Source organism: Rhamphochromis longiceps, linkage group LG19, assembly GCF_057381845.1.
Source record: "Rhamphochromis longiceps isolate RC_006_pf linkage group LG19, R_longiceps_female_GT1.1, whole genome shotgun sequence".
NCBI lineage: Eukaryota > Metazoa > Chordata > Actinopteri > Cichliformes > Cichlidae > Rhamphochromis > Rhamphochromis longiceps.
This window is the reverse complement of record NC_140575.1, coordinates 10,972,830-10,987,389: the sequence shown is the minus strand read 5'-3', so window position 1 is coordinate 10,987,389 and position 14,560 is coordinate 10,972,830. Positions and strand designations below refer to the sequence as shown.

General features: G+C 42.2%; 2 protein-coding genes across 8 annotated transcripts in view; one reads left to right on the top strand and one right to left on the bottom strand.

Moving 5' to 3' along the window:
- Nucleotides 1-600: 600 nt before the first annotated feature.
- On the bottom strand, nucleotides 601-5,908 carry timm9 (translocase of inner mitochondrial membrane 9 homolog). Its single transcript, XM_085392047.1, has 5 exons — nucleotides 5,770-5,908; nucleotides 5,348-5,622; nucleotides 5,061-5,109; nucleotides 1,133-1,228; nucleotides 601-1,051 (listed from the first exon to the last, which is right to left on the bottom strand). The coding sequence occupies exons 3-5, from the start codon at nucleotides 5,097-5,099 to the stop codon at nucleotides 917-919; spliced, it is 270 nt and encodes an 89-aa protein (XP_085248173.1). The 5' UTR covers nucleotides 5,100-5,109; nucleotides 5,348-5,622; nucleotides 5,770-5,908; the 3' UTR covers nucleotides 601-916.
- A 211-nt stretch (nucleotides 5,909-6,119) lies between these two features.
- Nucleotides 6,120-14,560, top strand: part of kiaa0586 (KIAA0586 ortholog) — a 34,963-nt gene continuing 26,522 nt past the window's right edge. For 6 of the 7 annotated variants that reach the window (XM_085392038.1, XM_085392035.1, XM_085392036.1 and 3 more), the window contains exons 1-2: nucleotides 6,120-6,837; nucleotides 14,466-14,535. In XM_085392038.1, the coding sequence (XP_085248164.1) occupies nucleotides 6,513-6,837; nucleotides 14,466-14,535 (395 nt within the window). In that variant the 5' untranslated portion in view covers nucleotides 6,120-6,512. Of the gene's footprint in view, nucleotides 6,838-8,816; nucleotides 9,056-14,465; nucleotides 14,536-14,560 lie in introns of those variants that run through there. The other variant, XM_085392041.1, reaches the window with a different exon arrangement.

Sequence of the window (14,560 nt, the reverse complement as noted above, 5' to 3'; positions counted from 1 at the left end):
GCGTCGATGGTTTGGCACCGCCTTACCCGACAAACCGTTTGAAACCCTTCAGTTCTACCACAGCACTGAGGCACTGCTGCTCCTGGAGATTCAGAGATCCAGGTTTGAAAGCAGAGGCGATGGAGCCTTCTCAGGGGTGGCTGCTAAACTTAGCTTTTCACATTAGAGCTGCCCGAACTCTAAGTCACTATAAACAAAAAACAACTGCTCTCAGGTCTGTTAGAGCCGCACACCCCGGCTTTTATTATGCAGCCACAGTCTTTACTCGTAATTTGTAGTCTGTATTCAATGTTGATTTAGTGATTGTTTTATACAGTGTACATTTGGTATAAGTTGCAATGCAACTTGCAATAAAACTAACCTTTGACTTTAGAGTAAGGCCATCAGCGAGGGTCTGCTGCAGAAACACTTCAGTACTAAAAGCAGGTTAATCAGTAACTTTCAGGACATAACGAGCTCTCCAGCCGGAGCAGTTGAATCATGTGAAACGCTGCAGCTGGTCTGAACGTTTCTCAGGACTGTGTGATCTGCAGCAGAGCCAGACTGAGGCCGGATGCAGTAAAGCACTTCCTAACAGGGATGAAAACATCCACACATTCCTGATGTCGGATTATTTTTATTTCCAGACATGAAAAATGAGGTCAGCTCATCATCATCACCACATCGGTCGGTCGTTGTGTTCAATAAAATGACAAATGTGCACATTAAATGAATATTCTGCATGTTAATAAAGAATCTGAAACTACATTTCCCATGATGCACAGAACAGCCGACTAACCCTGCAGATAGAATCTGAGGGGGCGGAGCTTCAGGTCAGAAACTACAACAAAACGTCCTCACGCGCAGCTTCAGAGTGTTTTTACAGCGCCGGAGGATCTGCTGGACCAGCACGGCCCGGCCTGGCCCAGGTTCAGGGTCAGCGCGGCTGTCCCAGCAGGCCAGCTTTAGCCGCCAGAGCCTCGTTCTGCTGGATGTGATACTCCTGGAAACGCATGGAGATCCTCTGAGTCATCTTCAGGTACTTCTGCAGGCACGACTCGGAGCAGCTCGACTGAAACACAAACGGCTGTGAGGATTTTATCCAGATGTTCCTTCACCTACATGTTTCCGTCATCCAATCATCTTTTTTTACCTCCTCGGGCTTCACGTCTCTTGTGGTGAAGTCTCGGACGCAGTCCATGAAGCAGTTCTCCGTCACCTTGTTGTACGTCCCCAGAAACTCCTTAAACTGAACACAGGAAACAGACACGGCTCAGAAAACGGCTGCAGAGCAGCAACTCAGCAAAACAATCTGAGAGACGACCGAGAAGGATCCGAGGTTCAGGTCTGGGAAGAAATTTCCTCAAACAGGTTTTAACCTCCGTCCTCTCGCTGCTTCAGGCACGCTCAGTTTTAAAAAAAAAAAAAAAAAAATATGATTCAACTACAGGTGGAGCTCATAAGTAGAACCGGCATTAGATTTACATGTGTGCTGGAGAGCTGCTCCTTTTGTTCACTAAAGCACATTTGTGAAGGAATAAAAAAAAAAAAAAAAGTCTACTGCTCTGAAAAAGTAAATGTTCAGCGAAGTGCAGCACAGAAGCTCCCGTTCATAAAACAGTATTACAAAGAATAGTGTATTTGTCATAAATAAGCCCTTCAATATTCTTTTTCAAAAACTTTTAACCATTTTGTTTTTTTATTTTCTTCTGTTTTCATTTCCTGAAGTTTCACCTTTTTCCATTCATTTACCTCCCTTTTTACGAACTTGCTTTTCATTTCAGATATTCATTTCTTAACTATAATTTTTCATAATGCCATATAATATTTTCTAGTTTCATTTGATTTATTTTTATTTAATTTATTTTCATTTATAAATGGTAAATGGCCTGTATTTGTATAGCGCTTTACACTACATTCAGTCATCCATCCATTCACACACTGGTGATAACAAGCTACATTGTAGCCACAGCTGCACTGGGGCGCACTGACAGAAGCGAAATGAACAAATTCCTTGATCAGGAAGGCTGGCTCTGTGGTCGGCATGAAGCTGGACACTCTGGTGACAGTGGCAAAGAAAAGGACACTAAAAAACAAAACAAAAAACTGCTGGACATTATGGACAATGCTGGGCATCCTCTGCACACGGCCATAAACAACCAGAAGAGTCTGTTCAGTGACAGGTTGCTTCTCCCAAAGACAAGCACCAACAGACTTAAAAACTCCTTTGTCCCACACGCCATCAAACTGTTTAACTCCTCTCTGGAGGACAAAGGAGGGGGGAACAACTAAGCTGTAGTGCCTCTTCACTTCACTGTGCAATACCTTTTGTTAATAGTCAGCGGTGCAATAGACCTCAATACTTGAAATGTGCAATTCACTTGTATTTTTTATTTGTATTCCTATTGTTGCGAGATCGATCAACTTTAGACCAGACAACAAACGACGGAGACTCCGGAAAAGTGCAATCAAACGATGAGTTTTATTATCACAGGAGAACAACCAACCATCAGCATACAGAATGTGTTGCTCTGACAAAAATACAATGGGTTTTGGTTTTATAGGATAAAATATCACACCTACGTCAATACAGTTCAAAAATACCTGGTGACAGACAGACAAAAGTTCAACTCGTACAAACAAGGGTTCATCACATATACTTTTAATAACTATAAACTGACATATAACTTCTCTTTTCTACATTACTTGCCTTTTAAGGTAATAACTTCAGGTCTTAGCATTTCTGAGAGCTAATAATGGACCCTCGTCATTAATCCTTAAGTAGAGTACTTTTGCAGCCAGTCTCAAACTGAAGTAGAAGACGCTTAGGCCTTCACTCAAACCTGCTACTAGATTAATATGTGTATTGTAAGCATGCATGCAATTAACCTGCTATGTTCTCATCTCCCCTCAGCATGTATCATCTGGACACTCTCACCAGTGAAGCTTAAAACCTTCTAGAATGGAACATCAACTCTAACCAAGCACATTCATGCATTGTGTATAAAATGAACTCAACCTGTAAAAATAGAAAGGTCAATGTGATGACAGACATATTCAATGCAATTTTATAAACCCTGCAGGAAATATTACTGATAACTGATACTGTAAAACGTGTTATTAATATATTCTTCATAAGGCAGATTATATGGTAGCAATAAAAGAATCTCTGAATCCCAACACTATTTATACGAAGGGGATAAATAGGAATACAAATAAAAAATACAAGTGAATTGCACATTTCAAGTATTGAGGTCTATTGCATATATATATTATTCTGCTCACGCTCTGTAACTTCTGTCGGTGCTGTGCCGAGGGATTAATAAGGTTTTATCTTATCTTAAATACTTTATCTTTGAAGTTACTTTTATCATACGTTCTAATTTACGTGCTTAATTTTTTACTTTAAAAACATTTCATGATCCTATCTCTCAATTATACGGTTTCATTTATTTATTATTTATGTGCATTGCTTTTAGCTACTCTTTAAAGGAATTTTTCATTTCTAAATTAAAACTAATTACTTTCTTGTCCCCTCATGTATTGGTCCCAATAAGCTGGCACAGTGTTCTGGCATTGACGGTATTTGAGTTTGTTTTGATTGATTCTGTTTTTATCTATTTATTTTTACCTACGGGTCTGTCGCTCTCTCCTTTTTTGTCCCTCACAGGCCTCCTTGCTGTATATCTGTGAAGGTTCTCAGTCATCCAGGTCATCGTAGTCTAAGGAGTACTCATTCGAGAAGCTAACCCAGAACTGAAGAAGCTTCTCAGACGAGAGGTGAAATGTAGTGATGGGTAGATGAGGCCTCGTGAAGCGTTTCAGCACATTCCCCAAACTGTATCGACACTGCGTCGGCACAGTTTTGCTCCATACTGACACCTGCTGGACCTTAAATATCATTACAGGCAACTTACTTGAGACTCACAACAGACACTGATTCAATGACCTAGTCATACTTGTACACTGTAAGGTATTGTACTTTCCATGGAATCATTTTATATCTTCTATATTACAAATATTGTGAAATATATTATGAATGACATTATGTGAAAATTAAAATGAAAATATTGTGAATGTAACATTACCCATTTAAATGTATTTGACTCAGAGTTTATTATAAATTTCTATTCAGAAAAATAGGTTTATCCAATGTTTTAGCATTCAGTCTATTGCGTTTTTTTGTTTTTGTTTTTTTTAAAACACACCATTTCCCCAGCTTTGGAAAACTCACAGGAACAGATACAGCTGGGGTAAACAAAAACTGTAAAGCCAGGTGGAAAAGGTTCTGATAAGATGTCTTCCTATTCCCTCAGTACGTTACACTCTCTCTCCACAATACTAAGGGGTTGGCAGTCCTTTATAATAAAATTCAGGACTGCCTGGTCCAGAGCAGTCTTCCTAGATGCTTGATTTGAAAATAATAAAACACATTAATTTAAAAAAAATGATGATAAAGATGTTTAGTGTCTATATAGGCCTACCAGTGTTCATTCTCGGTGTGTTTGTCTCCTCATTTTCATGTTTGGCTCTGTAATGCCTAAACACTGAGGATGTGCTTTTGTTTGTGTAAGAAAGCTCCGCAGAACAGATGCAACATTTATCCTGCATCAAATGAAATAAATAATTTAAACTTCAAGTCACATTGCTGTTTTTCCTGTTCTGATAGATTACACTGAAACAAAGACAGACAAACTTATTTGCAGTTAAAAGATCAAAATGATCCCACACAGCAGAAACATTTCTTTTTCTTTCGGGCTCCATTTTGATGTGTTTTGTTTTTTAGTCTTTGCGAGAGTAATTTTGTGTTTTTTGGTGGCGACTCATTCCGTTGGCAAATGCGGTACCTTTTAAACACGGTTTGGCGCGTTGGCAATGAGCGATACAGCAGCTGTATCGATCACGTGACTTTTTCTTAAAGCGACGCACGCACCGATACAGGCATCGCTAGCTTGATACATGCGTCGGTGTTGCTGGACCCATCACTATGGACCCTGGAGGCCACAGTAACCGGACTTTGTGCCTCTGAATTCTGAGCCTCTTTTTTCAGAGTCGACATGAAAACTCTTGGGGTCACTTACCTGTTTGATCTGGTCGAACTCGGACACCTGGACCGCCATGATTCGGACTCTGTGGGAGGGGAAACAGGGCGACAATTAGCAGTAATGCTAACACACCAGACTCCATTCATAAATCCTCCATTTTAGCTCACTTCGTGGTCCGTCTCTTTTAAAGCTCCTCCGGCGCTCACGTGTTATTCTTTCAATGTGACTTTACAGGTGTACCGTTCAGCTTAGGTTGGCTGGTTTAGTAACGCTTCAGATAGCAGAGGTTACCCGGGCTTTAGTGACATGATGAACAAACCTACCTGATAAAACAGCACTTTAAACGGACTGCTGCTGCTAACGGCTAGCCCGGTTAGCGCCGTGTTCCCGCCCTGTGATGAGGGTCCCTCTGTTCTCCTGGGGATGTTCTTCTTCAGCCTCCCAAGCAGCAGCGCTCAGTTTCCCTTTACAGCAGAAGGAGGACAGTTTTTATTCCACCTGAGCTCCGAGCTGCCTGAGGGGAACCTCCGAGTGACGGACTGAAGGACGCATGCGCACAGAGCAGCAGATCCTCTCCGATATTTTTGCGACTTTTCATCTAAATTAAAAAGAAAAAAACCACATGAGGCTTACATTAAGCTTAACATTCAGCTATTAATTAATAATTTTAAACTCAAAACACAAATAAAAATGTACATTTGAGAGAAAAATGTGACGAATGTTCAGGTCAGAAACCGAAACTTACCGAAGAGCAACAAAAGTTCTGTGACTGGTGTTCCGTCCTCCAAATATAATCGCATTAAACTAAATCTAAACTTCATCAGTAAGTCCTTCTATAAAGGCAAACCATCTTCAATCATAATTTCTCCTGAACCAGTCCAACTTTACAGGGTCGTTTCAAACACATTTCAGAAAAACATAGAGTTCTCGCAAGCAGTAAAATGCACTCTGACAAAGAAGCTGTTTTCACAACTGCAGCTTCCAGAACGAGTGAGACGAGTGTTTCAAGTATTTATGAATGAATTCGTTTGAATACATTTTTTCAGTCATTTTCGCACTCATTGATTTTTCTATGATAGAGGTGTACTGTCCAGTTTTCGGCTAATAAATAAAATTTTAATTTGCTGTGTTTACTTTGTTTCTCAATACCGTTTGTTCTTCTTCGTGTTTTGATTTTGAAGCGGAGTTTTTTCAGCATCCTGTCTGGAGCGGAAGCCGGAAGTTCGGTTGTTTGTTGTCAGCAACAGTTGCTGTGTTTGAACATTTTCTTTTTTCTGTCGAACTTTCTGTGGGGGTTTTTCCTGGCGTCTCGTTGGGGTGTAAATTATTTTAACTCTCTCCTCGCCCCCCGCGACGCTGACCGCCGCCTTCCTTTACCCGGCCAGCGGCGGGTTTTAGAGCCGGAGCGGGAAGTCTGGACGAAGTTAGCTTCCATGCTAACAGTGCAGCTTTAAATAAGCTTTATTAACACTGTAGGTAAACAGCGTCATGTCTTCTCCGGCTGCACTCAGTCCGGATCAGTCCTCCTGCAGCTCAGACACCGGGGACGTTTTAATCCGCTCCACACGAGTCCTCCACCCGGACCGGACCGGTCCCGGAGGCGGACTGGGACCCGGATCCGTCCAGATAACCGTCCGAAAACTGCGGGACTTTCGTCCTCCTACTCTGACCGAACTGAGACAGAATAAGCAGCGGCGGCGGAGTCCCAGACAGAACCCGGATATCGCTGCTTCACATCGGTCAGCAGCGTACTTAAAGCCCCGTAAGATCTCCGGAGGAGGAGACGGAAAACTCGCTGAGGCGATGGACACAGGTGGGGGGGTAATATAATACCTGGCAGATGTGTTCATTATTTTAAAACGTGCCCAGACTGAAGGTGTGTCCGTGCATCAGGGTGTGGGGGAGTTTGTGAGGGTCATGGAAGAAATCCAGAAACTTTGGATAAAGTCATAGCTGCTCACGTGACTCACAGCTGCGTGGAGCTGTGCCGTTCACTTTAGCTCAGGGTGAGGTTTAAAAGCCAGCAGCACAGAGAAACACTGAGGTAGGAGTAGGGTTAGTTCACTAAAACTAGCTGTGTCGGCACATTTCAGTTCACTAAAGTAAAAATTCTTAGTTGTAGTCTTTTAAATAACAATTAAAAACTCAAACTGAAATGAACGTGGAAAATAAAATAGGATAAAAATATAGTGTAAATCTTTGTTGGTTTGAAATAATTCTGGGACATCGTGACTGACGAGATTTTAATGGACATCTTTGAGGCTGAGGATCGCTGTTCAGTGTCATAGATCGTGCCTGTGACACACACCCTCTATACAGCAATACAGGTCACAATAACGTTCAAAAACAAAACTAATAACTCTGCTACACCTAAAGCCATTAAACCAGACGGTCCTTTAAAAGCAGTGAAGATCGCATTTCAGCCAACAATCAGCAGCCTCGCGTTACAGATACGTCTCTAGACGTTAGACCAGGGGCCTGTTCTTCGTACCTCGCTAAGTAAGTTAGCTGGATTAGATTGTTGACGATTTCGCGTGATCTTGGATCGTTCGGTTCCCCGAAGCTCATCCGGGACTTGCTGTCATAGCAACAGAGCCGTAAGCGTAAACCTGCTCGGGAGCAGGTTTACTTTATGTAAACAGGATTAGATCGCGGCCACGCAGGTATGTCCGCTTCATTTATACGAAAGCAACAGCGATAAATAAATAACATCAATGTAACTAAAGATAATGCAGCACTTGATCCTTTTATTGATGTCACACAGATACATACAGGTCATTTCCTAAAAAAGGGAAATGTACTATTAACATTCTATTACATGTATGTGATTATTACAGATGTAATTCATATTTCAGAGTAGTAATTGTAAATTACTTCGTGTAATCAAGATGAGAGACCACGGCTATAAAAGCCAAGGTGGATTTGGGAAGCCTGTCGCAGCCATGTCCTGTCCGTTTACGCGAGCAACCCATTGCGGAAGGTGCAAGATTGATAAGGAGAGTCCTCAGAATTCAGCGTATATTGCGGGACAGACAGGATCCTTTAGCTCAGCGCGACAGTGTGCTCATTGAGAGATATCGATTTTCCCGTGAGGATATTATTTACTTAACCAACTTGTTGACGAGGGGGTGCAGGACCACCACCTGTCTTTTTTTGCTCTGCCCTTTTCTTGGTTGCTGTTATAAACAAACAGATTATTCCAGGGTCTCTTTCCAAGAGACTAAAAGCAATATAAGTGATAAATATTACCATTCTGTAGAATATTCTTATATTTCACTTTTACTTGTTCCCATGTTCTAGTGGGTCCTGTTGTGGCTCTAATGTGAAAGAGGATATAATATAACAATATAATATAGTGTAATATAATAAATCTACCCTACCGCCTACTGGTGTTGGCCAGAGGGGCCGATGGCGCGATATGGCAGCCTGGCTTCTGTCAGTCTGCCCCAGGGCAGCTGTGGCTACAACCGTAGCTGCCTCCACCAGTGTGTGAATGTGAGTGACTGAATAGTGGCATTGTAAAGCGCTTTGGGTGCCTTGAAAAGCGCTATATAAATCCAATATATTATTATTATTATTATTATTATTAAATTACTTACGAGTTTGATTTGTCAGCAACTTTCTGCCAGCCCTCTCTCCTTGCTTTTGCAGCCTTTGCAGTGTTCCCTTGCGTTCTGATTAAACTCTGAAACTCCTGAAATCCCTCACTCAGGAGTTCCTGCTCTGCTGCCGAAAAATACCGAGCCGAGCGCACTCCTTCGACATTTTCGCCGACCAATCAGAGGGTTGCCGATCAATGTTTCTACTATCGATGCGTAGCCCCTTTTACGACACCCAGTGATCTCACATTACTGCGTCCAGCTGTACTAATCGTCAACGGAAGGTGTGTTCGGAGAACCGGATTAGCGAGCTCACGGTTAGCGCGATGGTTTGATCTTGGATGTGTCATTTGATCTTGGATGTAGTGAGCGACGTACGAAGAACGGGCCCCAGGGCCCTATTTCAGGAAGCCGGTTTAGTGCAAACTCTGAGTAAGTATACCCTGAGTTAACGAAAACTCTGGGTTTTCGGTTTCACAAAGCAAGTTTAGATTAATTCTGAGTGAGTCACTATGACGACACACTCCGTGAAGCTAACCTGCCCCCTAGCAGGTTTACTTCAACTAACCCTGACTTTCTCCGCCGGAAACCTGACTGTAGGAAGTGTCAGACATGGTAAATGGTAAATGGCCTGCATTTGTATAGCGCTTTTCTAGTCCCTAAGGACCCCAAAGCGCTTCACACTACATTCAGTCATTCACCCATTCACACACAGGCGATGGCAAGCTACATTGTAGCCACAGCTGCCCTGGGGCGCACTGACAGAGGCGAGGCTGGCGGACACTGGCGCCACCGGGCCCTCTGACCACCACCAGTAGGCAAACACGGGGTTAGCATCTTGCCCAAGGATATTTGGCTGGGATTGAACCACCGACCTTCTGATTAGTGGCTGACCTGCTCTGCCACCTGAGCTACAGCCACCCAGGATGTTATTCCTGGGTGTTATTCCTGGGTGGCGTGCCCCTTCCTTGAAGAGCCAGTAGATGTTGAAGCCCAAATTCTCCGCAGAGCTCTCCGCCCGGAGAGAGTGATTAGAGCGCGTTTGGACATTTTATCATTTCCTGATGATTTCCTGTGTGAACGTTACCGTTTTTCAGCACAATCTATAATTTATTTGAATAACATCCTCAGGCCTAATATTGCTCATGTGACACATCGCCGACATTCTCTCAGTTCTGTACATATTATTTGTATTGCACTTCGGTTTTTTGCAAACGGGAGCTTTCTGTATAATATTGGAGACGCTGAGCACGTTTCCAAGGCTACCGTCTGTCGGGCAGTCAGGAATGTTACAGTTGCACTGAAACGTCTCCTGTACTCGTTTGTGGTGTTCCCCGGTCATAGACCCACAAGATTTATCAAAGAGGGATTCCACAAAATTGCAGGTATCAGGATGAACGAAACTTAATTCATGATGTGGTGATACTTGAACTACTACTTAAATTTTACATTTATTCCCACGGTTCCCAGGTGTGATTGGCTGTACAGATGGCAATCACATTCCAATCATTGCTCCTTCAGTAAATGAAGGAGACTATGTGAACAGGAAGTCTTTCCACAGCATTAATGTACAGGTACATAGCTCCCTGTAGCATTTCAAACTAACAAATTATTTCATTATAGTAATGGATGCTAATTTGTGTTCTCTGCACTGTGAAGATCATATGTGATGCTGCCAACATTATCACAAATGTGGAAGCCAACTGCTCAGCCTCTGTGAGTGGTGGTGGTGGAGGACCCCCACCTGTTTTTCGGGCCTCCGCTTTTTTTCTGTTGGCTATAACGGGTCACATTTGAGCATACAGAGTAAGCAAATATGTACTTGTAATGTGCTCAGATAATTTCAATAAGTGCTTACAGAAAGAAAATTAATGTAGCCTCTAACTGCAATCGATTTACATCGGACAAACAGACCAAGCACTATGGCTCATAGTACAATTACACCTTACCTGTTTGGACTATATTTTTATATTTCATTTTTACTTGCTGCCAGGAACGTTTGGGGCCTGTTGGGTTGCACCTGCGCTCACATCACATCACAAAATAAAATGTATAAAATAAAAAATAATAAAATAACGTGTTAAATGGGTGGAAATCCCTAGATCAATGTTTAAATTAACACTCACGCATTGACTCTGTCGGCTATGTTTTGCTATGCATGCTCCCTTTCTTTTGCAGCTGAGGCTGTGTTACTTTTTTCCCGCAAAATTGGCATGTTATCGGCATATGCTGCCATCAGAATTTCGGCCTCAAGCGCTGTAAAATACATTGACCGCGCCTTCTTTCCCTCCGTCTCCATGGTGACTCGCTTAATCTGTGCTCCACTAATCAGGGCTTTATGTATCCTCGTGCGCGTGCTTAACTTGGGGTTAAAGCAACTCCACGTTGACTGAACTAATTGTTATCAGCCTTTCTGAAACCGAATATTCCGAGTTGGACAGTTCGGGGTTACTCAACCCTGCGTATCGTTTTTCACTCTGTTTTCTAAACCGGCTTCCTGAAATAGGGCCCAGGGGTCCGTTCTTCGTACCTCGCTAAGTAAGTTAGCTGGATTTGATTGTTGACGATTTCGCTGATCTTGGATCGTTCGGTTCTCCGAAGCTCATCCGGGACTTGCTGTCATAGCAACAGATCCGTAAGCGTAAACCTGCTCGGGAGCAGGTTTACTTTATGTAAACAGGATTAGATCGCGGCCACTCAGGTATGTCCGCTTCATTTATACGAAAGCAACAGCGATATTCCACCACTGTTTCACCATAAATAAATAACATCAATGTAACTAAAGATAATGCAGTATTTGATTCTTTTATTGATTCCATACAGATACATACTAGAGATGGACCGATCCGATATTACGTATCGGTATCAGTCCGATACTGACCTAAATTACTGGATCGGATATCGGAGAAAAATAAAAAATGTAATCCGATCCATTAAATATCACGAAAGCACCTCACAAAACTTGCAACACGCCGTAACTCGCCTCAGAACGTTAGCACGTCGGAGCAGTATGCATCACGTGATAGAGCGGCTGTGGCATGCGGGACCTGTCCTGGTCTGGATAGCATTTGGAGCGTCGCTAGCAACCCGGCATTTCATCTCCGACAAAGTTATCCCGAGAGAAGTAAAGCAAGTGTGTAAGTCCATCTCTGAATGTTTGTAAAGCATTCCTGCGTTAAGCTTAACAAGCGACTGCCTCTCACTCTCCGGCTGCTACTTCAATCGTGAAACTGCTTAATGATCAGCTGATCGGCTTTTCTGTCGGGAGTCCGTCTGTCTTGTTTGTTTTTGGCCCACTTTGCACCAGAAAGAGGAAACCAGCGGCTGAACAACAGCAGCACGTTTAAGCTTGATAAGCTGTTGTAAGAATTTATTTAATATTACTTTCTACTCGAGGATCTTTTTCTACGTAGCTGACGCTGGTAACTGTGCAGGGGCGGATCTAGCAAAGTTTAGCCAGGGGGGCCGATAGGGCATTAACAGGGAAAAGGGGGCACAAAGACATACTTTTCTTTCTTATTCTCATTTAAAATGTCTAGCTTTTAATAAATAATTATCTGACACCCAAAGTTTTAATTTGATGTAAAATGAATAGAAGTCAATTACTGTATATAGTGACTATTAAGTCTAATATATATACCCTAGTAAGCTATAGTACTTTTTCCTTTGTGAAGGTACCATCTGTGCAGTCTGCAATTTTGTTGAAGAAAGATGTTGAATCTATTTAATATTTCTTGAAAAATAATTGATTTCTGTGCATTTTTTTCACACTGCATCAAATTAAGGTTGATTACATCGATTAAGCATCATGAGGTGGAGTGTGAGGGGTGGTTCCCTATTTTTTATTTATTTATTTTTGTTGTTGCTGGGAGTTGGAACCCTATTAGTTAGGTTGCTTAATATTTACGCTAAGTACTCTTTAAAATACCAGAATAGGGAGGATGGTGTAGGTCTAAGTTTATTAGATTGATCAGTATTGCTGAACTATGAAATATTTTTTTGTATACAGGTATAACAGAATAGCTTTAGTGTAGTTGTTGTTTTAAACTTGAGTATGAACTTATACAAAATGCAGCAAGATATTTAAAAAACAGTTTTGTTGATTAAAAAACACTATATCGGATTCATATCGGTATTGGCAGATATCCAAATTTATGATATCGGTATCGGAGATAAAAAAGTGGTATCGTGCCATCTCTAATACATACAGGTCATTTCCTAAAAAAAGGGAAATGTACTATTAATCATTCTATTTCATGTATTTGATTGTTTCAGATGTAATTCATATTTTGGAGTAGTAATAGTAAATTACTTCGTGTAATCAAGATGAGAGACCACGGCTATAAAAGCGAAGGTGGATTTGGGAAGTCTGTCGCAGCCATGTCCTGTCCGTATACGCGAGCCACCCATTGCGGAAGGTGCAAGATTGATAAGGAGAGTTTTCAGAATTCAGCGTATATTGCGGGACAGACAGGATCCTTTAGCTCAGCGCGACAGTGTGCTCATAGAGAGATATCGATTTTCCCGTGAGGGTATTATTTACTTAACCAACTTGTTGAAGAGGGGGTGCAGGACCACCACCTGTCTTTTTTTGCTCTGCCCTTTTCTTGGTTGCTGTTATAAACAAACAAACAAATAGATTATTTCAGGGTCTCTTTTCAAGAGACTAAAAGCAATATAAGTGATAAATATTACCATTCTGTGGAATATTCTTATATTTCACTTTACTTGTTCCCATGTTCTAGTGGGTCCTGTCGTGGCTCTAATGTGAAAGAGGATATAATGTAATATAATAAATTTACCCTACCGCCTACTGGTGTTGGCCAGAGGGGCCGATGGCGCGATATGGCAGCCTCACTTCTGTCAGTCTGTCCCAGGGCAGCTGTGGCTACAACCGTAGCTGCCTCCACCAGTGTGTGAATGTGAGAGTGACTGAATAGTGGCATTGTAAAGCGCTTTGGGTGCCTTGAAAAGCGCTATATAAATCCACTCCATTATTATTATTATTATTATTAAATTACTTACGAGTTTGATTTGTCAGCAACTTTCTGCCAGCCCTCTCTCCTTGCTTTTGCAGCCTTTGCAGTGTTCCCTTGCGTTTTAATTAAACTCTGAAACTCCTGAAATCCCTCAATCAAGAGTTCTTGCTCTGCTGCCGAAAAATACTGAGCGCGCTCCTTCGACATTTTCGCCGACCAATCAGAGGGTTGCCGATCAATGTTTCTACTATCGATGCGTAGCCCCTGTTAAGCCACCCAGTGATCTCACATTACTTCATCCAGCTGTACTAATCATCAACAACAGGTGTGTTCGGAGAACCGGAATAGCGAGCTCAAAGTTGGCGCGATGATTTGATCTTGGATGTGTCATTTGATCTTGGATGTAGTAAGCGAGGTACGAAGAACGGACCCCAGGGGTGGGCAATCTCAGTCCACGAGGGCCGGTGTCCCTGCAGGTTTTAGATGTGTCCTCGAACCAACACAGCTGATTTAAATGGCTAAATTAGCTCCTCAACATGTCCTGAAGTTCTCCAGAGGCCTGGTAACGAACTAATCATGTGATTCAGGTGTGTTGACCCAAGGTGAGATCTAAAACCTGCAGGGACACCGGCCCTCGTGGACTGAGATTGTCCACCCCTGCGTTAGACAGAATTTCTTCACACATGATCGTAAAAAGATCAAAATTCATATTTTTTGTATTTTAGTTTGACTCGGTGTGAGAGTGAGCCTCCGAGACTCTCACACTTCTCACCATAATTAATCAATTCAATTTGAGTCGTAAAACGTTCTGTGTTTATCTTTAATCATCACAATACTGACTCCACCTCTGCTTGCATCATCAGGTGACGACGTCCTTACGTCACGGTTTGCATCTGGGGGTCGAGGAGTCGTGCTGGCGGCTTTGAAGCAGCGGTGAGTGAAACGTGTTTCCTCAGAC